At 43.2% G+C, this 24,960-nt stretch overlaps 2 protein-coding genes across 2 annotated transcripts in view; one reads left to right on the top strand and one right to left on the bottom strand.

Annotated features, from left to right (window-relative positions):
- Positions 1–24,960, bottom strand: part of LOC306964332 (uncharacterized protein) — a gene marked incomplete at its 3' end in the record, with an annotated part of 391,619 nt that overhangs the window by 74,543 nt on the left and 292,116 nt on the right. The gene's annotated exons all lie outside the window — the stretch shown is intronic.
- LOC306964338 (protein NLRC3-like) lies at positions 12,014–24,043 on the top strand (the record flags this gene model as incomplete). Its single annotated transcript, XM_079558330.1, has 7 exons — positions 12,014–12,079; positions 14,396–14,573; positions 14,641–16,429; positions 16,494–16,661; positions 23,305–23,469; positions 23,540–23,713; positions 24,040–24,043. The coding sequence occupies 7 exons, from the start codon at positions 12,014–12,016 to the stop codon at positions 24,041–24,043; spliced, it is 2,544 nt and encodes an 847-aa protein (XP_079414456.1).

Here is a 24,960-nt window from a genome sequence, read left to right as displayed (position 1 = left end):
GGTGATGAGTAAATGGACAGATGATGGATGAAAGAGAACAAAAAATGGACAGAGCCCCTCCCTCTGAAACCACTGACCACCCCAGAGGTCAAAGGTGAGATCCTCCACTCACCTAGAAGAAAACACACGTTTCCATCACTGGCGCATTGAGTTGCCTTGTGTACGAAATGTGCTGTATAAATAAAGTTGTCTTGCCTTGATTACTGTTCTCCATGTCAGAGTCAGCTCTAAAGCCACTGCTACCTCTGTGTCCACAGACCTGCTCCTGGGACTGGCCCCACATCTGTAAATAGTGAGGACTCAATGGAACGAGGGATATATTTTAAAGGAGAAGATGGTCCAAAGTAGGTTTAGATTAGACCACTGTGTGAACGCTGAATGAGTGAGTCATCAATCAAAGATTAATCAGATTCTAAAATATTTTTTAGTGTGATCAAATGATTTTACGATTTTATACACAAATATTGTGTTTGGAAGCTGCAATATCTTTATTACCTTCACCTACTTGAAAGACAGTAGTTTAGTGGAAGGTTCAGGGATGTGTGACAAACAATTAAATCTTTTGTCTCATCAACAGAGAAAAGAAGAGTTCAGCAGACCATCAACATCAAACTCAGCTGGACTCCATATTTAAGGTGTGTTCTTCACTGAAGTTTGTAGATGTTCAGAGTAATGGACTTGTTTCACACAGATCTGACACTAACTGCGTTTCCATCACTGAATTTTAATGGGCATTTTGAAGTTTCGCATTAGTAAGGAGTGATGGAAACACCACTTTTCGCAAACAAAACCTTTCATTCACATAAAACGTTTTGGTGTTTTTTTTTTTTTTTTTGTGAATAACATTAATGCACATTTTGGAAGATGGAAACAGATTTCTCGCATAAAGTTTGACATAGCAGATTATAGCCTACGTCTCTACATCTAAAAATACTTCCCAGAGGCAGGAGCTCCAACATTGCTTCGCTGCAGCGTTCATGCTAACTAGACTAAGTTAGCCAACAAAAAAATTACCCAAAGATGCAGGCAGATCTTCATTACAAAATTTAGAAGACATAGTAAACTCATTCTGGGACAGTTTTCGTTTGTCCAGCATTTACAGTGCTGCAAGACTTCATAGCAGCAGCAGCAGCAGTTAGTTAAGATACTTTTGCTTCGCTTTAGCATGTGTCGCCTAAATTAACATTTATTCATGGCACAACAAGCAACTAATTAAGGGAAAATAATTTGACCAAAAAACTGTGAAAATTAGTGTAACCCCTAACTCACGTTAAGCAGGTAAAGAGAAATGAAAAGTATAGACCAGTTGCTAGGTTCAATAGGATTACAATAGGAACTAAAGTGAATGTGCAATGAAATGGCTGGAGACAAGGAGTGTATAAGAAAAAGTATTTTTTAGTAAACAAAATTAGAAAAAAAGAAGGATTCAAGATTAACAATATTTCCCAATCAGCATAGCCGGCAAATACAACAAAAATTAAATCCCCAGTCCTCATGAGCTCAGTGTATTTCAGTTTGTCTTTTTCAAGTCGTACGTCAAGTCAATTCGGGCATTCTGCTCTCCCAAAATTTCATCCGATGGGCGGGGGAGCGACTGAATTTAGGGGCGCATTATGGGTAACAGAAACAGGTAATAGTCTTCGCAAGTTCCAGTTCTCTGTAGCTGATATTTTATGACACAGACTTCGACTGTTCCGTCTCCCAAAGCCAAAGTAATACCTATTTTTAAAAGTGGAGAAAAGTTTACCAATTACGGACCGATCTCAATACTCTTGCAGTTTTCAAAATACTAGAAAAGCTATTTGTCAGACGACTTGATAGCTTTGTAGACAAGCATAACCTGTTAAGTGAACATCAGTACGGCTTTAGATCCAATAGGTCCATTTCAATGGCAGTCACCGAACTAGTAGAAAAGATATCAACATCTATTGAGAACAAGGAGTATGCTGTTGGAGTCTTTATTGACCTCAGCAAGGCCTTTGACACAATAGACCATTCATTGCTTTTAAATAAACTTGAAAGGTGTGGTGTCAGGGGCCTAGCTCACACTTGGCTAAAAAGTTATCCAAGTGATCGAAATCAGTACGTACATATTAATAACATCAACTCAAAGGAGGAACAAATAACCCACGGTGTTCCTCAGGGCTCCGTTTTGGGACCTAAGCTATTTATCATGTACATTAATGAAATCACTGAGGTCCTCAACAAATTACAATGTCTCCTATTTGCTGATGATACCAGTCTGTGCTGTTCTGGAAAAGATCTTGTGCTGCTTTTGAATACAGTAGGAACTGAGCTTAAGATACTAAAAAAATGGTTTGATATAAATAAATTTGCCAAATACAATATATTTAGTTTTATGTACATTTATGGAAACAAGGAAGTAAAAAACCCTGTCAACTCAAAATTGGGGAGGTAGAAATTGAACGTTTGTATGTGACAAAGTTTTTGGGAATCAATATTGATGATAAGTTAAATTGGAAAGTCCACATAAATACACTAAATTATTGCCATACTACGTAAAATTAAAACCTCTGTGAATCAAAATGCATTATATTTACTGTACAATTCCCTCATCCTTCCACACCTTCGCTATTGTGTGGAAATATGGGGGAATACCTATAAAACTAATATACAACCTATCTTTTTATTGCAAAAGAAAGCAGTTAGAGTGATCAGCCGTGCAGAAGACTTGGCTCCAACAAATCCACTTTTTATCAGACTAAATATCTTAAAATTGCATGATCTTGTTGATGTTTACACAGCAGTTGTGATGTGCAAAGCTCACAATCTCATGCTCCCTCAGTGTTTACAGGAGATGTTTCAAACTAGAGAATCTATATACAACCTTAGAGGAACTGATCTGCTACAGAAACCTCTGGCGCTCAGTAATACTAAGAGGAGGTGTTTATCAGTTAAAGGCGTTGATCTATGGAACGGTTTATCTATTCAACTTAAGGGCTCCAAAACTATTAAAGCATTTAAGAAAATGTATAAGTTAAACATGATAGAGAAGTATAGAACACTTGAATGAAGTTCATTAGAAAAGAAGTTGATCGAGGATACATAGCATAATTTCTGATTGTTGAAGTTTAAGTTTTGAATTAAAGGTATAGCGGAGGATGTTCTATTTCCGGGTGGATCATCAAGACGATTGGTCCTCCTAATTGTCAATCATTCTGGTGATATGCCTACGTAAGGCCGTCGTGCGCGCTCGCCCCTTGTTAATTTCTGCGCATGAGCACTTTCCGGCCTATGTGAGTTTCGCTGTTAACCGTTCATTGCTGCTGCAGAAGCACCGAGTCGTTTGAAAATGGCAGAGGGGCAAGAGAAAAAGTGTCTTCGAAGTGTATGAGAAGAAGAGAAAGGCTTCAGAAGAGAGAAACAAGACCAGAGTGTTTTTGGGAGATTCTTCCTCCTCAGAGGCGTTGCGCATGAGCATTTTTTTTAAAAAGTGGAGAGGGCGGTTCTTTCCTAAAATTCAGGAAAATCCTCCTGTATACCTTTAAGTGTTACCATTGTTGGTATTAGCGAAAGTGTATAATGTGTCATCTTTGGACACAGAGTCACAGTTGTAAAAGGGGTTTAAGGCAGAAGTCTCGGCTTCAGCCTAAACCCCTTTCGGTCAGGCATCATTTAGCACTTAAATTCTTAATGTATGTGTTTTCTTATTGTATAATGTCTAAGATCTTTGGAAAACATGTGACATGTGATTTAAATGTTCATAATGACCGAAGAAAATAAATTAACCAACTAAAAATGAACTAACTCCCTACATTTGGGGCTCGTACCTCCCGCCTCCCCTCCTGCCTTTAGCGGACACTACTAAGCCACACACTGCCCCGCTGTACGGTCTCCTGCCCGGCCCGGAGCCTCGAAGGGGTCTGAGCTGTCCCAGGGAGACTATAGTAAAAAGCACTGACAGCCTCTGATTATCTCTCTCTGCCCAATACATCGCTTTCAAACACAAAAACGACACTCGCATGCATCGCTAGCATATTTTTCTAATAAGCCGAATGCCCATCTCGGGTCGCCCGTTGCATTATGGGTAATGGAATTTATTTCGGCTACCAAACAGTATTGATAGTTAGCGTAAAGCAACGAAGAAAGCCCTGATTTGGACCGGTTGAACAGCTGGAAAGTTGATGATATAAAGTGATTTTGTCGTCACCGCATCCATATGTAGAGATGCTTCAAAAGTGACGACCAGTCCTTCACATAGTTGGAAAATGTATATGAGAAAAACATTTCCAGGGTCTGAAACTGTGGCCTCAAGTCGCCGATATTTAGAACATTTAAACTGGAGAAATAAACACGTATAATTCTTTTTTTCTTTTGTCAATAAGGAAGTGGACAGTATACAAAATCTTTTTTTATTATTATTGTGACCAGAGAGATCCACGTACACATATAGGCTGTGCCTCTAAATTGACTTTATTTGTATTTTTTACGACTGATCTGATGGGACAACATGGCTAATCGATCGTTAATTTGACAGAGGGAAATGTATCCACTATATTTAACATCAACACCGTTTTGAAACTTTTCCCTGTGATTTCACGACGAATTTAAATGATTTAAAAAGTGGTGGTGTCTGTGTCCCAGGTCCTGTCGTCCCCCTGTCCACTATGGTCCACTATGGTCCGCTACGGTCCGCTACGGTCCACTATGGTCCACTATGGTCCGCTACGGTCCGCTACGGTCCACTATGGTCCACTATGGTCCGCTACGGTCCGCTACGGTCCACTATGGTCCACTATGGTCCGCTATGGTCCACTATGGTCCACTATGGTCCACTATGGTCGGTCCGCTACGGTCCGCTACGGTCCGCTACGGTCCGCTATGGTCCACTATGGTCCACTATGGTCCGCTCCTGCCCACGGAGCCGCCGTCCTGACTTTTCCTTCGCTTTCAAGATATTGACAACATAAATATTTGCAAGAAATGTCACTTGAGACTCATAGTCTTAAACCAGTGCCTGTGAGCCTTTTGGGTCACGGTTATGGCTCACACACTTCAGTGTTCACGCTCAACTACCTGAACTCGCTCACACATTTCAATGGCGAGTGGTTTGTTTAGGCCGAAATTAGGAGCCTGATTGACCCACGCATGCACAGTCGAGATGGGCATTGGGCTTATTCTCGCATGGCATGGACTTACCAAGATGAGGTGTCGTGAGGAACACAGCACGGGGCACAACAACACAGCCTCTCCAGCTCGTGCTCCTTCCACTTAAAGGGGCTGTATGGAAGTTCTCAGTTTTATACTCGCTGCTGCCACCTCAGGTGTAACGCGTAATTGCAGTCTCTGTGTTAAGCGCGTGCAGGACGCTCGCATCCTAGTACACGCACGGATAAACAGAAACAACAGCATTTGCATCCCGTTTTGCACAGATTTGCAGACATGACTTCAACTGAGGTAAGAAAGTGCTATTTGTGCGTTTTGTCAACGTAGACAAAGTATAAATAAAACGTAGGCAACGGGTGTATTATAAGCGATGCACTAGTAAACATTTTAAAAAGCTAAAACCTGTCGCATCTTCTCTAAGGCCCAAAAGTTAGCATTGCACTAGAAACTTGAAATAGAGCACCTGTTTACGTTTTGTACTCCAATGCTTATATAAGGGGTTATCTAGATGTTTTTGTCCTGAAAAGCCTTATAAACTACTACTTCCGTTTGTAGATATAGTAATTAGCCTACTTACAGTACTGCAGCTGCTGCTTGTGCTACGTTCATTGTTTGTTCAATATTAGCGACCAACTACTACTACTACCATCTGTTGAACAGTTTTAGCAATGCTAGTACAATCATCAGATCACAAAAATACCTTCTATATCATCACAATATTTTTTTCTGTGATATTTGTGCTAAACATGCCTGACAGCACATTAAAATGTGAATCTTTTTGTTGTAGGACTCCAGTTTTGAAAGTGAGCCGGTTTCTGAGGAGAGCAGTGACTCTGGACAGAGAGGGAGACCAATCAGGGGAGGAAGAGCAGGAGGAAGAGCAGGAGGAAGAGCAGGTGGAAGAGCAGAAGGGAGAGCAGAAGGGAGAGCAGGTGGAAGAGCAGAAGGGAGAGTAGAAGGAAGAGCAGGAGGAAGAGCAGGAGGAAGAGCAGGAGGAAGAGCAGAAGGGAGAGTAGAAGGGAGAGTAGAAGGAAGAGCAGGTGGAAGAGCAGGAGGAAGAGCAGGAGGAAGAGCAGGAGGAAGAGCAGGTGGAAGAGCAGAAGGGAGAGCAGAAGGGAGAGCAGGAGGAAGAGCAGGAGGAAGAGCAGGAGGAAGAGCAGGAGGAAGAGCAGGAGGAAGAGCAGGAGGAAAAGCGAGAGGTAGACCAAGAGGAAGAGGCAGAGGTGGGAGTACAAGAGGCCAGGGGGGAGGCCAAAGCACAGGAAACAGAGGACCAAGATCTGGAGTAGTCAGAGAGGAGGACAGAGTAAGGGTTGCTCAGCTGTCTGATGCCAGAACAGCAGAGTTACAGGTTGGTCTGTTTACAATACTATAAAATTCATAAACACAATATATAACAACTTATGAAACAAATTCTTTTTTTAGGCACAGTTGCAACAACTGACTCTGCAGGAGAAAGAAGTGCTTCAGTTGGTGGTGACACGTCTGCCAGGAGTACTTTTTGATGTCATGGCCTACAGAGATGCCACTCCGGGACCAGCTCTGCCAAACAGGGGTCATCCAGTGTGGTGCACCTGTCTGAACTGTACAGTGATGCCCACAGATCTTGAAAGTAAATGCTGCAGACAAGATCCTGCTGGTTGTCTGAGCAGACGGGCTCACATGGATCTATTTTATTTGGACGAAGGAATCGTTTGGCTAGGCAGACCTGGAATGATGTTTTGGCTCTGGGTGACAGTCAAGACCCTGGGTCCGATAACCGAGAGTACCGATACTGTGCGTATCGCCAGTTCATTATCTGGCAACATGGACGTCTGGGCGCTGGAAACCGTCGTGTCATACCGAGCTGTTGCGTCTGGAGGATTAGAGACAAATATCCTGACCCCTTTGGAATTTATGTTGGTTTTAAAGAAGCCCCCTTCAGGGTAAACAACTAGCAACTAGTTAACACTTCAGAGTTTCTTCAAGGTTTTCATGTTATATGAATATATATATATTATTACAATACAGTTATTATTATTATCATAAAACATTTGTTATAAAGCTTTTTACGTTGTTTACACATGTATATTTTACATATTTGTATAAATAAAAATGCTGTGTCCATGTTGATCAGTGTCTCCCTCTGTTTAGGGACCAGATATCAAGTCCTACAAAAAGCAAAATATTTATTATTTTGAGAGTTACATTATGTTTTCTATCCTAAAAAAAAATCAATAAGAAACACAAGTGATATACAGATATTGTGTATAATTTTAGGTGAAGCTGAATACTTCTCCGTTTTGGGAGTCCTATGCCAGAGCTAAGACGCTTTGAAAGTATTCTGGTCTGCAGTTCCGGGATATAGCTGTAGTCTTTCGGTTCCTTCACTGTGTGTACACTGTAGCGCTGGGACTTTTTGCTATAGACTCTTTTATGCCTGCAGACCATAGGTGTAGATGTTAGAGAAGAAAAAAAAATATAGTTTTAGATTATAAAGTTTTCAGGTATGACTTACGAAACTTGTCCTTCGCTGTTCAAATGAACTGGGCGGTGGCTATGGTAGTTATAGTCTAATGCAGAGAGAAGTGTCCTGGCTTCATAGACATAGAATAAAAATGCAAACCGCTTGCCTGCATACATCAAGATATGATTTTGGAACGACTCCAGCTTCAAAGTTGTCCTACAGACGCACACACAAAGACCCAAAGAGACCAAAGAGACACAAAGATCTCAAATCAATAAACAAATCTGTGTGCAACATCATTGTGATTGGTTTATAGATAAGACACAGTTCAAAACATATATTTCAAAAATATGTCACTAATGCACCTTACCGAAAGGTGAGAAACTTCTCAACATCCTTGAGCCACCCTGTGTCTAGTACAATTTGTGTCAGGGCCTCATGTGCAGCGGAGCCCGGTGGAATGGGCTCTTGTTCCTCACCCAAAGGAGCATGGAGGCACCTCCCAAGGGCCCATTCATGTTCTCCACTCACATGATGTAGTACACCTCGCCACATAGCCTAAAATTACATAATAATATGTTGGGGAATCAATTACAGATTATGTAACAGAAAGAAAATAAGAACATTGGAATACGCTTGAAAGAATTATACTAGCATATTACTGTACATTGCATACGTAATGTAAGTACAAACCGTAAACTCTTCTCTTGTGTTTGTATGCTGGCAACATACCAAAAGTGATTGACAATGTCCTTGATCCATCCAAGTAATTGCTTTTGACGAGAGACCACTCCAGCCTTTTAAAAAGATATATATATATATAATAAAAAAAAAAACTCTTCCTCACCCTCCGCGGGCGGTCTCTCTTTTTCCTCCTGCTCGGGTCCTCTACCAGAGGCCTGGGAGCTTGAGGGTTCTGCGCAGTATCTTTGCTGTTCCTAGAACTGCACTTTTCTGGACCGAGATGTCTGATGTATTTCCTGGGATCTGCTGGAGCCACTCCTCCAGATCTCATGGTTGCTCTTCCGATAGCCAAGCGTCTCTAGGATCACTGCTGCTGTGGAGTATATCAGCTCATTGGTTTCAGTGATGGTTGATGTAGGAATTGCTCTCAGAGCTGCATTCACATCTTCTAGGAGACTTTCTGACAGTACTTCTCTTAGCCTCTGTAATTGGCTTCGGGGTTGCCTGCTGGACATTTTTGCCACAATCTTATTTTTCAGGTCAGTCGCTGCCTCGTTCAGCGTGATTGCGCTTATTGGGGCTTCGTACCCAATCTCCATTGGGAGGGCTGGTGTTAACTCCCCTCTGACCTGGTGACCTGGCTCCCCGTTGCCGGAGCATTGGTGTTGTACCTCGTCAATCTCAAGTTGTGATAGCAGTTGCCGTTTGTGGATGTTGGAACACTGAGCTACTAGTTGTTTTGCCGTGAGTTTGGACTGTGGGTTTCGAAGTAACCATTTCTCCCACATCCTCTGCATGTAGCCCCTCTGGCTAGGGTTACTGGAGTAGTAGCATTCCATCAGAGCCCTGTTCTCGCATCTCTCCCATTTCCGCCTTGTTCCAGTAGCCCATTTTACATCGAGGTGCTCTGGTTCCCCAGCACCTGACGCAGACCTTGTTTGGCCGGGCGACGTCTGAGCCGGCATGTCATTCATTTCATTGTCTCTCATCATTGTATGAGGTAGGCAGTAGCGTGAAGGGTCTTGCCTAAGGACCCACACTGGCAGCCCATTTCCCCAACGGGGATTCGAACCGGGGTCTACTGTGTGCAAGTCGGGTGACTTACCACTTGAGCTAGCCAGCCATAGCCAGCCGCTATATAAAATTATAAAATAGAAATTCATACCTGGCTTCATATAGATACAGTGTAAAAAAGAGACATACCGCATGAAGCTTCTTTGTTAGGTTTTTGGAAACGTGTCAGACATCAAGGGAATGGATAATACTGTTATCCTTATATCTGCCCTTTTCTGGATCTTTTTATCCAAATATATTTATTGAATTTACAGTTAAAATCACATTGGTCACTCATACTTTGTTCATTCATACCCTTAACTGCATTCATCCACTCACTCTGTCACGCACATTTGCACACTTGAGGAGAGAGGGGCAATCGAGACATTACATTATTTGAGAGAATACTCGGATATTGTATATATCCATCCATCCTGTACTGGCTCGGGATCAGCAGAGGATCCAGTCCATAACAAGATGGATGAATATTGCTCGGCATCAAGGGAGCCCAGGAAGCAATCGCTGGATCACTTCCTGGGGGCCCCCTCAGCCGTTCACACGGAGGCACTAAAAAAGGAAAGTAAAAAAAATACAAATAAAAAAATACAAAAGTATAACAGTAAAAAATATTTGAAACCATCACACAGAGACAAATAAGTGTAAACATGATAAGGAAACATTATAGTAAAAAAAAACAAAAAAAAGAATTATATGTAGAAAAATATATATTAGAAAGAGGAAAAATATATATATATATATATAAAAAAAAAAATGCCAACAAGTTAGGATTCAATATATTTCAATAAAGGATTCCAGGTTATTTTCAAGAGTCATTACGTTCACAAGTTCATTTGGCCAGTTCCTGAAGTTCGGTGCAGATGAGGTTTTCCACTCTTTGAGAAGGAGTCTTTTGGCCAAGACAGTCCCTAAAAGCAACACAGCCCTAATGTGCTGTGGAAGGTTTTGTGTTTCAGAAGAACCACCCAAACAAGACCATATCCCTGTCAGGGACAAGATTTCTCTGATACACTCCTGAGTAAAAGAAGAAGATGCTGGACCAAAATGATTGAATAATAGGACATTCCCAAAATGAATGCGACAGTGATCCTTCCTATTCCTTTGGAATAATAGAAACGATGAATCACTTTGAACTGCATGAGCCTGTGTCTGCTGTTAATTGAGCAATTGTGAATTTGAGAGAGTGTCCGTTCCCATTGTTGTTTCGGTATTGTTGGATCTTTTTAGAAAGTAAGAAATGTATGTGTATACAATCTGCTTCAAATTCAAAGTCATACATATATTTGTTTTATACTTACGCATGAGGGCAGAAATCTGCACATGTGCGTCTGTGACAATCTCTGTAATATTCACCTCCTTTGTCAGTGTATCAAATGTTTTTTATAAAAGCTTCCTTCTCCATTGCCACACTTTTACGTCCAACCCATCTTTTGTCCACATTGACAACAGAGATGATGTCCATGGTGTCGAGCTCCATTGTTGTGTAAGTGCAGCACATAGCCGAGTGACCTTTTGAGGAAAATAAGTACATTTTTATTAATATTTTGGAAAAGATCTAGTATTCCATAAGCTTTGTGACTTACCAGGAGAGTCCATTCTTCCATCAAATCTTCAATGTGTGGGTCCTGAGCTGCCTCTTCACAATCTTCAATATCCAGGACTGCTTCTTCAAGCCCAATGCAAGGAAGTCTGTTTACTCTGCTCTGAGATGCACCACTGCCTTACAAACAAAATGTACATATTATGAAAAGTGAAAGTACGAGAAGAACATTCACTGAAGTTGCAAAAAACTTGCTTTGAAAACGTACAACTGGCTAAAGGCATTGATACGCTGATAGCTTGTACATTTATTAGCATTAGATATTCTTTTTCACGTAAACCTGTAATTGTATCTTACCTATCGAGTAAAAAGAAAGCTAACGGTGAGTCTTTTATCATACCGAGAGCATCTCTTAGCGCTCGCCATCGCTGAAAAGCTGCTCCAATATTGACTCTCGTCTTTGACCTGCGCCGGTCTGACTCCAGTTTACTTCGCTTAATTGCGCTCGAGAGTTGTTGCTTCCCTTTCTTGTGTTTTCTTGGGGTCTGTGATGGAGTTTCAGCTGGGTTCGAGGCCGGTCTCTTCTTGCTTTCCGTAGACTCCATCCTCACTGTTCAAAAGTGACCTCCTTAGAGCGGAGAAATGGATTAGAGTGAACCTGGCCCCCCATCATACTCAAATTTAAATGAAAAATATGTCAATCGTTTGTGCTACGTTTGTGCTGTTTTGTGCTGTAAAAATCTTTGTTTGTGCCGTTATCGTTTTTGAGATATTAATGATTGTTTTATTGGTCAGATCTCTGCTCTTATAAAGTTCCAAAACGGGTCAAAATGGTGTCACCGCGTCCTCTGCATCTGTGCTGTTTTGTGCTGTAAAGATTTCCGTTTGTGCTGGTTCTGTTTTTAAACTATTACAAACTTCAGAGCCTTGAGGCGTTCCTCGTCCTCCTCTGAGGCGCGCGCACGTGTCAGAGGCGCACGGCAACACACACTGCATGCAAAAAAACAATCATCAATATCTCAAAAACGATAACGGCACAAACGAAGATTTTTACAGCACAAACAGCCCAAACGTAGCACAAATGATTGACAGATTTTTCATTTAAATTTGAGTATGATGGGGGGCCAGGTTCACTCTAATGAGAAATGGATACCTGCGGCAGCTGCTCGGGCACGCGCATGACGTCACGCGCTCTGCAACTTCGGCCCGAAGTACACTTTTCTTATTGACAGTGCAGGCTTTTAGAGACAGTTGTGGTAAACAAGGCTGGGCTCATTCTACACATTAGGACATGGCCGGAACATGTAGGGTAATGAAAATACTCAATTTTAACATTTTTAAACTCTGTATAGTCCCTTTAATAAAACAAATATTCCAAATCAACCAAAATACAATGTACTTATTTGTTGACATCATTTAAAAAAAAAAATGTTTTCGCTCGGACCGTCTACTGCCAGGCTGTTTCTCAATTGCGAGGATCCGTCCTCCGTTTGGCCACTTCGTTGACGTCCTCTGTGGTGGAGCGTCCTCTCACCTTGAGCTCAAATGGAACGGCCTCCGGAGCGGCTGCGTCAAATCACATGTCAAATCATATAATCAAATGTGAATCAATGCTTACAAAAATAACTGTTTTATGAATAACAGAGGCCAGGAAACTGTTTATATATGGGTTTAGGTTGGATGTCTTACTCTGTGAACATTTTGGCCTGAATAAAATAATAACTTTTCTGCAAGGATTTGTAAGAAATTCAATTCAAATATTAAATATACTATTACTACTATTTTCTCAATAAGGCCTATTTATTCGGCCTTTCATTACTATAAATAAACCTCTTTTTTTACATCTTTACTTGCCTACAACACTTCTACCAATGATTTTATTATTACAATAATATGTTTGCACAAATGTGGAACAAAACGTTTTTAAAGTGAGTGCAAACTAATAAAGTTTTGCGAGAAAAGAAAAAAAAAAAGACAATGTTGCAGTGCATCATGGGTAATTTCAGCTCTCCGAGGCAGCGGAGGATCAGTGGCTGTTTCCCAATGTCCAGGATCCTCGACGTCTCGACCACTTCGGACGTCATTCGCGTCATCACGGCGCCGCCAAGTGGTTCCATTTCACCTGGACCACTTGCCCCCTCGCAGCTCGACTCCTCCGTTTGGCTCATTTACGAAGGATACAGCAGTGGATCCTCCGCTGCCTCGGAGAGCTGAAATTACCCATGATGCACTGCAGCATAGTTTCTTTTTTCTTGTCTCGCAAAATTTTATTAGTTTGAACTCACTTTAAAAAAGTTGTGTTCCACATAAACAGTTTCCTGGCCTCTGTTATTCATAAAACAGTTGTTTTCATGAGCATAGATTGACACGTGACCTGACACAGCCGTTCGCTCCGGAGGCCGTTCCATTTGAGCTCAAAGGCGGCGGAGAGAGGACACTCCGCTCCGTTTTGGAGGAGCCGCCACCGAGGACGTCAACGAAGTGGCCAAACGGAGGACGGATCCTCGCAATTGAGAAACAGCCCACAGGTGTTTCCTTCGTAAATGAGCCAAACGGAGGAATGGAGCTGCGAGGGGGCGAGTGGTCCAGGTGAAATAGATCCATGGGTGAAATGGAACACCACTTGGCGGCGCAGTGATGACGTGAATGACGTCGAAGTGGTCGAGACGCCGAGGATCCTGGGAATTGGGAAACAGCCAGTGATTGGCTGTTTCCCAATTGCGAGGATCCGTCCTCCGTTTGGCCACTTCATTGACGTCCTCGGTGGCGGCTCCTCCAAAACGGAGCGGAGTGTCCTCTCCCCGCCGCCTTTGAGCTCAAATGGAACGGCCTCCGGAGCGGCTGCGTCAGGTCACGTGTCAATCTATGCTCATTAAAACAACTGTTTTATGAATAACAGAGGCCAGGAAACTGTTTATGTGGAACAAAACTTGTTTAAAGTGAGTTCAAACTAATAAAGTTTTGCGAGAAAAGAAAAAAGAAACTATGCTGCAGTGCATCATGGGTAATTTCAGCTCTCCGATGCAGCGGAGGATCCACTGCTGTATCCTTCGTAAATGAGCCAAACGGAGGAGTCGAGCTGCGAGGGGGCGAGTGGTCCAGGTGAAATGGAACCACTTGGCGGCGCCGTGATGACGCAAATGACGTCCGAAGTGGTCGAGACGTCGAGGATCCTGGCAATTGGGAAACAGCCATTGATTTGCATTTGGTCCGCAGCTTGGGAGGTGGGACTAATACAATTTTTAACAAATCAAACGGTCATTATCACCCAACGTGACCGTGAAAACAGGAAAATAAAGTTTGAGTGAGAGAATCACACTTCCTCTTTCAAAATAAATGTTTTTTTCAAAATAAAAGTGCATACAAACAACAACAAAAAGGAGAGAAAAGGACTCATTTTCTCTACTGGGTTACATTAGATTTTGTTGTGCACAATTAATTTTACACACATGCACATGTTCTCTGATAGAAACGCAACTACTGACTGCATTTGTGTTGTTTCTAATGTGTCTGTGCAGCTTCTGGAGGAGGACATCTTCACTTTTGTCCAGAAGGAGCTGAAAAAGCTCCACAAGGTTCTGAGCACAGATTACCCAGAATGCTTAGAGCCTGTGGAGGATGAGGACGGAGAGGCTTTTCTGAAGATCACTGTGAACTTCCTGAGGAGGAGGCAGCAGAAGGAGCTGGCTGAGCGTCTGTGGAGCAGTAGGTCCATTTCACTCAGTCATTTGATCTTCTCTGAGACTCAGGCTCTGTCTGTGTCTTCATTCAGGGAGATGTTCTGGAGTTCTTCAGCGTAAACTGAAGCATGACCTGCAGCAGAAGTGTCAGTGTGTGTTTGAGGGCGTGGCTAAACAAGGAAGCCCCGCCCTCCTGCAGCAGATCTACACAGAGCTCTACATCACAGAGGGAGGGGCCTCAGAGGTCAACCAGGAACATGAGGTCAGACTCATGGAAACAGCCTCCAGGAAAGCAGGCGGAGCAGAGACAGCCATCACATGTGAAGACATGTTTAAAGGCCCCGCGGACACAGAGGCGCCCGTCAGAACAGTGCTGACAAAGGGAGTGGCTGGCATCGGGAAAACACTGCTCACTCAGAAGGTCAGTCTGGACTGGGCTGAAGGCAAAGCCCACCAGGACGTCCAGCTGCTGTTCCACTTCACTTTCAGAGCACTCAATGTGCTGAAGGACAGGAGCTTCAGCCTGGTGCAGCTGCTCCATCACTTCTTTAGAGCAACAGAAGAAGTGAGCAGCTTTGAAGATCTGCAGCTGCTCTTCATCTTTGACGGTCTGGACGAGTGCAGACTTCCTCTGGACTTCACCCGAACCAAGGCCCTGACGGAGCCCACAGAGAGCGCCTCAGTGGAGGAGCTGCTGGTGAACCTCATCAGGGGGAGCCTGCTTCCCTCCGCTCGCCTCTGGATAACCACACGCCCCGCGGCGGCCAATCAGATCCCTGCTGAGTGCGTCTCCATGGTGACAGAGATTCGAGGGTTCAGCGACCCACAGAAGGAGCAGTACTTCAGGAAGAGGTTCAGAGACGAGCAGCAGGTCACAGCCGTCATCTCCCACATCAAGAGCATCCGCAGCCTGTACATCATGAGCCGTATCCCAGTCTTCTGCTGGATCCTCTCCACAGTCCTGGAGCATGTGCTGAAGACCAGAGAGAGAGCAGAGCTGTCCAAGACCCTGACTCAGATGTACATCCACTTCCTGGTGGTTCAGGCCAAAGTCAAGAACATCAAGTATGAAGGAGGATCTGAGACAGACCCACACTGGACTCCAGAGACCTGGGAGATGGTGCGGTCTCTGGGAAAACTGGCCTTTGAGCAGCTGCAGAAAGGAAACCTGATCTTCTACGAGAGTGACCTGAGCGAGTGTGGGCTGGACGCTGCAGCCGCCTCAGTGTACTCCGGAGTCTTCACACAGGTCTTTAGAGAGGAGCCAGGCCTGTACCAGGACAAGGTCTACTGCTTCATCCATCTGACTGTGCAGGAGTTTCTGGCTGCTCTTCACGTCCATCAGACCTTCATTAACACTGGAGTCAACCTGCTCTCCACAAAAACACAGAAGTCCCCTCTGCTCAGAGTCAAACCTGAACTGACAGATCTGCACCAGACGGCGGTGGACCAGGCCTTACAGAGTCCAAACGGACACCTGGACTTGTTCCTGCGCTTCCTCCTGGGTCTTTCACTGCCGACCAATCAGAGCCTCCTCCAAGGTCTTCTGACACAGACAGGAAGTAGCTCCCTGACCAATCAGAAAACAGCTGAGTACATCAAGCAGAAGCTGAGTGAGGAAGTGTCTGCAGAGAGAAGTATCAACCTGCTCCACTGTCTGAATGAACTGAATGATGGTTCTCTGGTGGAGCAGGTCCAACAGTACCTGAGGTCAGGACGTCTGTCTAAATGTAAACTGTCTCCTGCTCAGTGGTCAGCTCTGGCCTTCATCTTACTGTCATCAGAAGAAGATCTGGAGCAGTTTGAGCTGAAGAAATACTGTGTTTCAGAGGAGGTTCTGCTGAGGCTGATGCCAGTGGTCAAAGCCTCCAACAAAGCTCTGTGAGTGAGGTCTATGTAAGTATGAACCTTCTAAACTTCTCCTTAAACAGTGTGTTCTCTCCAGACTGAGCGACTGTAACCTGTCAGAGAGAAGCTGTGAAGCTCTGTCCTCAGTCCTCAGCTCCTCTAGTCTCACAGTCCTGGACCTCAGTAACAACAACCTGAAGGACTCAGGGCTGAAGATGTTGTCTGTTGGACTGAAGAGTCCTCACTGTAAACTGGAGCAGCTCAGGTCAGAGGGTTTATGTTTCTTTTTATGAATAAATGTTTTTCGTTAACTGCATACCCTTTGTCCGTATGGATCCACCAATGTTGATAAAAAAAACCACAAATAATTCAAACGTCATTCTGTCTGTAAAACTTTGATACATCTGTTTTTATAATGAAATATTAGCCCAAGGTAAAAGATAGACCTGCCACAGGCCTCTGGTGTGTAAATAAAGAGCATCTTAATTGTTGCAAAAGTGCATTTAGTCGACCAATTAAAATCTTGGTCGACCACGACGGCATCGACCAATTAGTCGACTAAATGACCAAAATACAACAATTGTTATATTAAAATATTCATCACTCCAATTCACCATATTCGGCCCCGCCCACTTTTGCCACTTTTTCCTTTGTCTCTGCACTTCCGTTAAACAGACACTTCCGTTCGAGCGCGAAGCCCGTTCATTTAAACGAAGAACGAGGGGAAATATTCTCCGCTCAAATCTGATGTTTAGTCGATTGATTTGTGTAAAATGTCCAATGTTCATTTGCACCAACATGTCAACACTGCAACGTTTCTCTGTGCGGCCGAAAAACGGCTTTGTTTTGGTGTAGTAACTGATTTTATGTGGACTTCTCCAGCCCCATGTAAAAAGATAGGAGAAAAGGGGCGGGCACCATTCATGGCGGCGCCCACGCGAGCCTCCGGAATATGGTGAATAGTATCAAAATGTAAACACAGCATCCATATATAAGGTGCGTAGCAGACACAGTGGTTGACTGGACTGCATCGTAAAGTGCCTTGGATGCATAGCATTAACACACATCAAAGCAGTAACCATATGCTAAAGTAGCAGCATTACATTCACGGTAAAATAATCAGAACCAATGGGACAATGGGTTACAGTCTTATCATTTCACTTGGTTAGAAAACGGGCATAATATGTGAATGCTAAGCGCTCCATTGAAACAAATGCAGCGGCTAGGCTACGCAAAAGCTACACAGAGGCAATTTACCAATTCCGCAGATTAAAGCAACCACAAACACTCCTGCACGATGACCCACAGCTCTGGCAGTTGCTCCTACAGTTCAACATATTTACATTTCAGTGTAGAAGACTGGTTTATAATAAAAGCGTAAAACGATACTCATACCTGCAGCAACCTCATACAGTGTCTCCCTCTCGCTCTTACCGGTAGCTACCATAGAAATATATACAGCTAGCTACCCACTACCGGTGTAGCGATTTCAAACTACCCCCCATTCACCTTACCCCCCGGTACTTTGAAATTGATTTCAGATTACCGGGGGGTAACTTGAAATCGATTTCAAATTACCCCCAGGGGTAACCTGAAACTGATTTCAAATTACCCCCCTTGATTTCAGATTACCCCCGCCACAATATGTATTGTTTGTTTGACACGGCTGTGTTAAATAGAAAATGCCCGGATGTTAATTGCTAATAATAGCAACAACTCTCGTAACTTTTAATCTGGTAAGGTTAGCTTTAGCTCGTAAACTCCACAATCCTTAAGGTTAGGGCTAAGGTAAGGTTAGCTTTAGCTCGTAAACTCCACTATCCTTAAGTTTAGGGCTAAGGTAAGGTTAGCTTTAGCTCGTAAACTCCACTATCCTTAAGGTTAGGGCTAAGGTAAGGTTAGCTTTAGCTCGTAAACTCCACTATCCTTAAGTTTAGGGCTAAGGTAAGGTTAGCTTTAGCTCGTAAACTCCACTATCCTTAAGGTTAGGGCTAAGGTAAGGTTAGCTTTAGTTCGTAAACTCCACTATCCTTAAGGTTAGAGCTAAGGTAAGGTTAGCTTTAGTTCGTAAACTCCACTATCCTTAAAGGAACAGGCCACCGTTTTTACATACTGAGATATGTTCTTACCTTAGCTTAGATGAGTTCTTTAGGACCTGTCTGATCTTCCCCCGTGCCTTCAATCACGTAAACACAGCGCAGACGGCGTTAGCATTTAGCCTCTCCCTCTCTCCTCTATAGCTCCAAAACAGGTCAAGATAGAAGCTACCAAGCTCTTCCATGTTTTCCCTATTTAAATATGGTTACGTGAAGTGTTCCACTACAAAGTATAATTACACAAAATTAAACAATGTGGATTTTCTAAGTGGATAAAAGGGGGGACTATATTGTAAGGCGTAATAATACCAGGAGTAGTTCGAAATCCGCGCAGTAATCTTCACTTTACTGCGCAGTAATCTTCATTTTACTGCGCAGTAATCTTCATTTTACTGCGCAGTAATCTTCACTTTACTGCGCAGTAATCTTCATTTTACTGCGCAGTAATCTTCATTTTACTGCGCAGTAATCTTAACTTTACTGCGCAGTAATCTTCATTTTACTGCGCAGTAATCTTCACTTTACTGCGCAGTAATCTTCACTTTACTGCGCAGTAATCTTCACTTTACTGCGCAGTAATCTTCATTTTACTGCGCAGTAATCTTCACTTTACTGCGCAGTCATCTTCATTTTACTGCGCAGTAATCTTCATTTTACTGCGCAGTAATCTTCACTTTACTGCGCAGTCATCTTCATTTTACTGCGCAGTAATCTTCATTTTACTGCGCAGTAATCTTCACTTTACTGCGCAGTAAAGTGAAGATTACTGCGCAGTAATCTTCATTTTACTGCGCAGTAATCTTCATTTTACTGCGCAGTCATCTTCATTTTACTGCGCAGTAATCTTCACTTTACTGCGCAGTAATCTTCACTTTACTGCGCAGTAATCTTCACTTTACTGCGCAGTAATCTTCACTTTACTGCGCAGTAATCTTCACTTTACTGTGCGGATGCCAAGTTACTCCTGGTATTATTACGCCTTACAATATAGTCTACAATTGCTCACAATTCATCTACAATTAGCTCCGGGTGAACTAATTGCTAGCACCGAGCTAACAAGCTCTGGTTTTCTCCTGTAAAAACAAGTATTATACATATCATACCAGTGTTAATTTTGAAAACATATTTTAATTTAGTTTTAGTCAAGATTTAGTCCAAAAAAAATCTTCAATTTTAGTCTAGTTTTAGTCGACTAAAATTGTAAGTAAATTTAGTTAACTTAATTAAATTTAGTCGACTTTGCATGAATAATATTCATTATAATCATATTTAATCAGTTCCTCTGCTTCATGGAGCTGCTCCACATGAACAAAGCTCAGAGCTGCTCCTTTGGCAGAGGATTTACATGATCTGAGGCTCTTTCAGACTGACAGTATAAGTTTGAATTATTTCAGTCTCTCCTTTTCATTTTTATTTAGTCTATTTATTTATTTAGTCTTATTTTAGTCGACTAAAATATCTGGACATTTTAGTCAGTTTTAGTCTCATGAAAAACGTTAATTTAGTTTTTAGTCAAATTTTAGTCACAAAAATATCACTTTGACTAAAATCAAGACTAAATATTTTAGTCGACGGAATTAACACTGATTACCGTCATACATGTGTTATAACGTCAATAAAGCCGGCAACTACATAAAGCAGCCTTTCAAGATGATCACACACTGAGTCGGGCATGACGCATTTGTGGTTAATTGCAGACTTTTAATGTTAATGCTTAAGGTGATTGTAGCAAGCTAACCAGGCTAGCCTCACCTAGCCACTTGCTACCGGCACAAAATATGTCCCTCTATTCAAGCGTATGGGCCATAGACTGTAAAAAATAATAGATGAGTCCTCCTCACTCCTCCACGTTTGCCACAATGACAACGCTCGAGGTGGAAATCATGTTGGATTTACAGACTCCCCCTCCCCAGCTCTGACAAAGCATGTTCCTAAAAAGGGCATAAGGGCAGGATCTTCACTAGGGATGGGAATCTGTTCTGTTTGAGCAAAGCACCGGAACCGTACGTCTACTTCATTATGTGCGTAATGACGTAGTTCTCCGAGTCGGTTGACGCTGCTTCGAAGTAAGCAGAGAAACACCCCAATCTCAAATCTACCCCTTAGCCCTCCGCTTAGCCCTTCTCCGTTTTGCTTTGCTGCTGCAAACGCTCTGTTCTTTGCGCTGTATTGGCTTGGAGTGTCTTTCCAAACTTTCAATACTTCGCTATTGACATGACATGCCCCCTGTCTCCCTGTGCCGCTGTGCTCTGAGCCTGGGTGACCCGGTCTGAGCACACCTCGGCAGCCTCTGCTCAGGCCTGGGGCTCAGAGCAAAGGCGGAGGCTGCCTGTCCCCGCCATGAGTGCACTGTACGCTAGGGTTGGGCGATGTCCCCTTAATTGGCCGTTGACGATGTTTACAGTGAACCATCGTGATGGACGATGATATCGTCCATTTCTCATTATAAGCATTTTTTGAATACATTTCCATAGCTTATATATATGCTGCATATTACTATGTATGTTAGGGAAATGTGAGATTGCAGGATAAATGGATCTAAACTAAACATGATCTGAACAGAGTCACGGACACGACTTTTGCAACAGAAATGTGTTAAAACTTGTGCGTAAAGTCTGAGAGGAGAACGACTTATTCAGAGCGTCAACTCCAAGGCTCTTCTCACACTAATACAAATGTAAATCAGAGCTTATAATTTGCATTTACTCAGTTTTAACGTAATGTTTAAGAAACAGTGGGTGAAAGGGACAATATTTAGAAGTTTGCGTCGTAGCTTACGTTTTTGAAGCTGCTCCACGCGCCGCTCCGTGAGCTTGTAACCTCGTAACTCCTGCACAGCCTCTTTCTCTCCTCTCTCTCCTCTCTCGGTTCTTCATGAGAATAATCCAAACCCCTGGGCGCTCATCTAGCTCCGATGTGAGAGCTATCTCGTCATTTTAAAACGGTTTAAGTTTCCGTACGCAGAAAAGCAAAGCAAAACCACGCGCTGTTAAACTCTGAGCTGCAGAGAGAGAGAGAGAGAGAGAGAGAGAGAGAGAGAGAGAGAGAGAGAGAGAGAGCTCTGCGCGTCAGAAACAGAGCAGCGCTGCGTCTTTACGTTAATAATTACGGCTAACACATCATGGCTTCTGGCAGGTACTGACACTAGCGTGCATATTAGTTACATCCGTGATTTAATTTACAGTGCAATCCCTGCAAAGTTTGTAGGTTTATAAGGTCCACAGGCGATCAGTGCCTGTTTCTGACAGGAGGGGGCGTGGCATCACGATGGTGGCTCTACATCGTGATGTTGCTCATACATCACGATGGACGATGATATCGGCACAACCCTACTGTGCGCGGGTCTACCTCTGCGGGCAGAGGTCCTGTTGTTTAGGTGTTACAAAACAGCATCAGTCTGTTACAAGTTACTGATGAACTGGCCATGCTTGTGATTGTCTACGAACAAGAAGTCCATCTGAATCTTCGGAGGCCAGCTGCAGCAGCAGAAAAGCCTAGTGAAATTATGCAAGTGCTGCTGAAAACTGTTGTATTGATTAGAAAAGCTAGAACTATGGCGTCATTTAACTATCTTTAACTATCTTTGTCCTATCCCTCAAAAAACAATTGTAAAAAAAGGTGAGGAAATTGAAAATGGTGCAAAAGAAGTAACCAAGGGGAAAAAACTAAAATGTGTGTCAGAGGCACATAATAAATGGAAATGGCGAACCAACCGGACATTGTGGTGGTGACAAAGAGCAGAGGAGCCGTTGTGGTCGACATAGCAATACCAAGCGACTTCAACATCAGGAAAAAGGAACACGAGAAACTAGAGAAATACCAGGGGCTCAGAGAAGAGCTGGAGAAAACCTGGAGGGTGAAGGAATCAGTGGTGCCCGTGGTCACTGGGGCACTCGGGGCAGTGACCCCCAAACTGGAGGAGTGGCTCCAGCAGATCCCAGGAAATACATCAGACATCTCGGTCCAGAAAAGTGCAGTTCTAGGAACCTTCAGGCTCCCAGGCCTCTGGTAGAGGACCCGAGCTTGAAGAGACAGGAGATCACACGATTATATTGATCAACCATACACAAGTGAGTCAATGTAAGACAGCACACTCCCCGCCAAACCCGACCCAAAGCAACCCATGTCACCACAGGCAAACAGTCGCAGCATTAGAAATGCTGAGACAAGTTTAAATCTGCTCTATATATTATTTAAATGGAAAGAGTTATCGGTTCTATCTGAAAGCAAAGGGCAGGTGACAAACCTTGCGCTCACAGGAGCAGAGACAGAAGTGTGCAATTCAGTGGAAGAATCAAGAGAAACATAGGGCTTTTAGGAACTAAGGCTGACACTACTTACTGTTTTATAGGTTTGTGTGTATGATATGAAACTGGTCAGGCACCAGTGTCAGTATTATTAATGTATGATTGTTATCAAACATGCAGATAATGTAGATAAGAGGTAGAGTGAGCGCTGCAGTGGGTTGGGTATAATTACGAGTCAGGTGCTCTTCCAGGATCCATATGCAAAAAGCTTGGTTCTAAGAGGAAAAAGGAGGTCCGAGGCAAAACCGACTTATGAGTAAAAGTCCTTTATTGTCGAGGGACACCTCGGTGCCTCGGACCTCCTTTTTCCTCTTAAAACCATGCAGATAATGTATTTGACTATTTTGTGCAAGATAGGTGTGGAGCGACAGTGTTAAGTTTGTTTTTTTACCTGGGGCAACTCAGGTCTCTTCTTTTTAATACATTTAATTTCAGTTAAATTAATGTATTTCTTGGTGTGTTTGTGTAATTTTTGGTCTTGCTGGAAATGTACCGTCTCCTCCAGACTGCGCGACTGTAACCTAAAGAGCAGCTGTGAAGCTCTGTCCTCAGTCCTCAGCTCCACTAGTCTCACAGTCCTGGACCTCAGTAACAACGACCTGAAGGACTCAGGGCTGGAGATGTTGTCTGTTGGACTGAAGAGTCCTCACTGTAAACTGGAGGAGCTCAGGTCAGAGGGTTTACTCTTCATCTCTGTGAGTTTGTCATTTCTATGACTCTGTTTAACCCTGTGTGTTCAGTCTGTCAGGGTGTCTGATCTCAGAGGAAGGCTGTGCTGCTCTGGCCTCAGCTCTGAGGTCCAACCCCTCCCATCTGACAGACCTGGATCTGAGCTACAATCATCTAGGAGACACAGGAGTAAAGCTCATGACTGCTCTAAAGGAGGACCCTCACTGCTCACTCACCACTCTCAGGTGAGGACAGTTATTACACAGTAATTATTAGTTATTATTACAGTCAACGCGAGCAAACTGTGGATTAGATGAGCCTGTGTCTGTTTCAGTCTGAGCCCTTCTGGAGAAAAATGGATGAACCCGACCTGGAGATGTAAGTCTGACTCTTAATTCACGATCAGAAAGAGGCTGTTCACAGGAACGTCACAAAGTTTTAGTAATTTTTCAAAGAAAAATGAAATTAAAGCTATCATTTTATTCATTTTTTTCAGGTGTTACATACACTGTGTGGCATTAAAATTGGTATAGTGTCCTGAAATGTCTTTTTTTGTCTGTTCTCTTTTCAGATGAAAGAATAATTCAACCTGAAAGGACTCACGGAAACAGGGGTGCATTAGAAGAGTGATATTGAACATGAATTTTGTTTGGCACTCAGATCCTGGTGGAAGACAGCAAATTGACAGAAAGTAAATACAATATCTGGACATTGGCGGTGGCAGAGGTGAGCCTCGAGCACAAGCAGCAACCGGATCACAAAGCTTTGTTTCCTCCTCTTTTTAGACGGTGCTTCTGTTTTGACTTGTGTTTCTCCAAGTTCAAACATACTGAACGAACTGAACAGCCCATAATGTGGCAAAAATCACAAGTTCGACTGATCATACTTTTAAATGAAAAAAAAAGTTCCCGTATGAGTTTACAAAGTAATTCAGATTACAACGTGCCGTATTTACATTATAATGTAGCTTCTTCAAACTCACAAGTGAGAACTTTTCCTCTTCCAATAAAATCATATTAAGTGTCACTGTCACTTTCTTTTTCATTAATAAACGTCTATATGACCATAAAGTTGTTCAAATGAACACTTAGGTGCTCCTAAATAAACGCGGACCTGAGGTTGTTTGGTGTTGCTCGTGGGCAGGGACACAACTACCCACTTTCTGGGGGGTATGCAGACGCAAAGCCGACGTGTCGTTACGTGCAGGCGTTGTGGTGCGCCCGGGCGGACAGGGGAGGACACTCCCGCTGGAGACTCGGGAGCGGGATTGAAATCCATTCCCGTGCAGGTCTCAACAATGGGGCGCCGCTGTCAAGTGCTATGAGGAAATGGCCTCGATGGGATGGGATGCTGTCCCTTGCGCGCCGACTATATTTAAATATTTTTTTCTCTCTATTGTATTGGCGCCCCATCCTTTCGGCGCCCCTATGCAAGGCATATATTCCGTATGCCCTTTTTGGGCCTGCTCTCAGGTGTAAACATCAACGCTGCC

This window comes from Gobius niger (assembly GCF_951799975.1).
Source record: "Gobius niger genome assembly, chromosome: 6".
Classification (NCBI taxonomy): Eukaryota; Metazoa; Chordata; class Actinopteri; order Gobiiformes; family Gobiidae; genus Gobius; species Gobius niger.
Note: the sequence above shows the minus strand (reverse complement) of the source record. Positions and strands in the feature narration are given on the sequence as shown.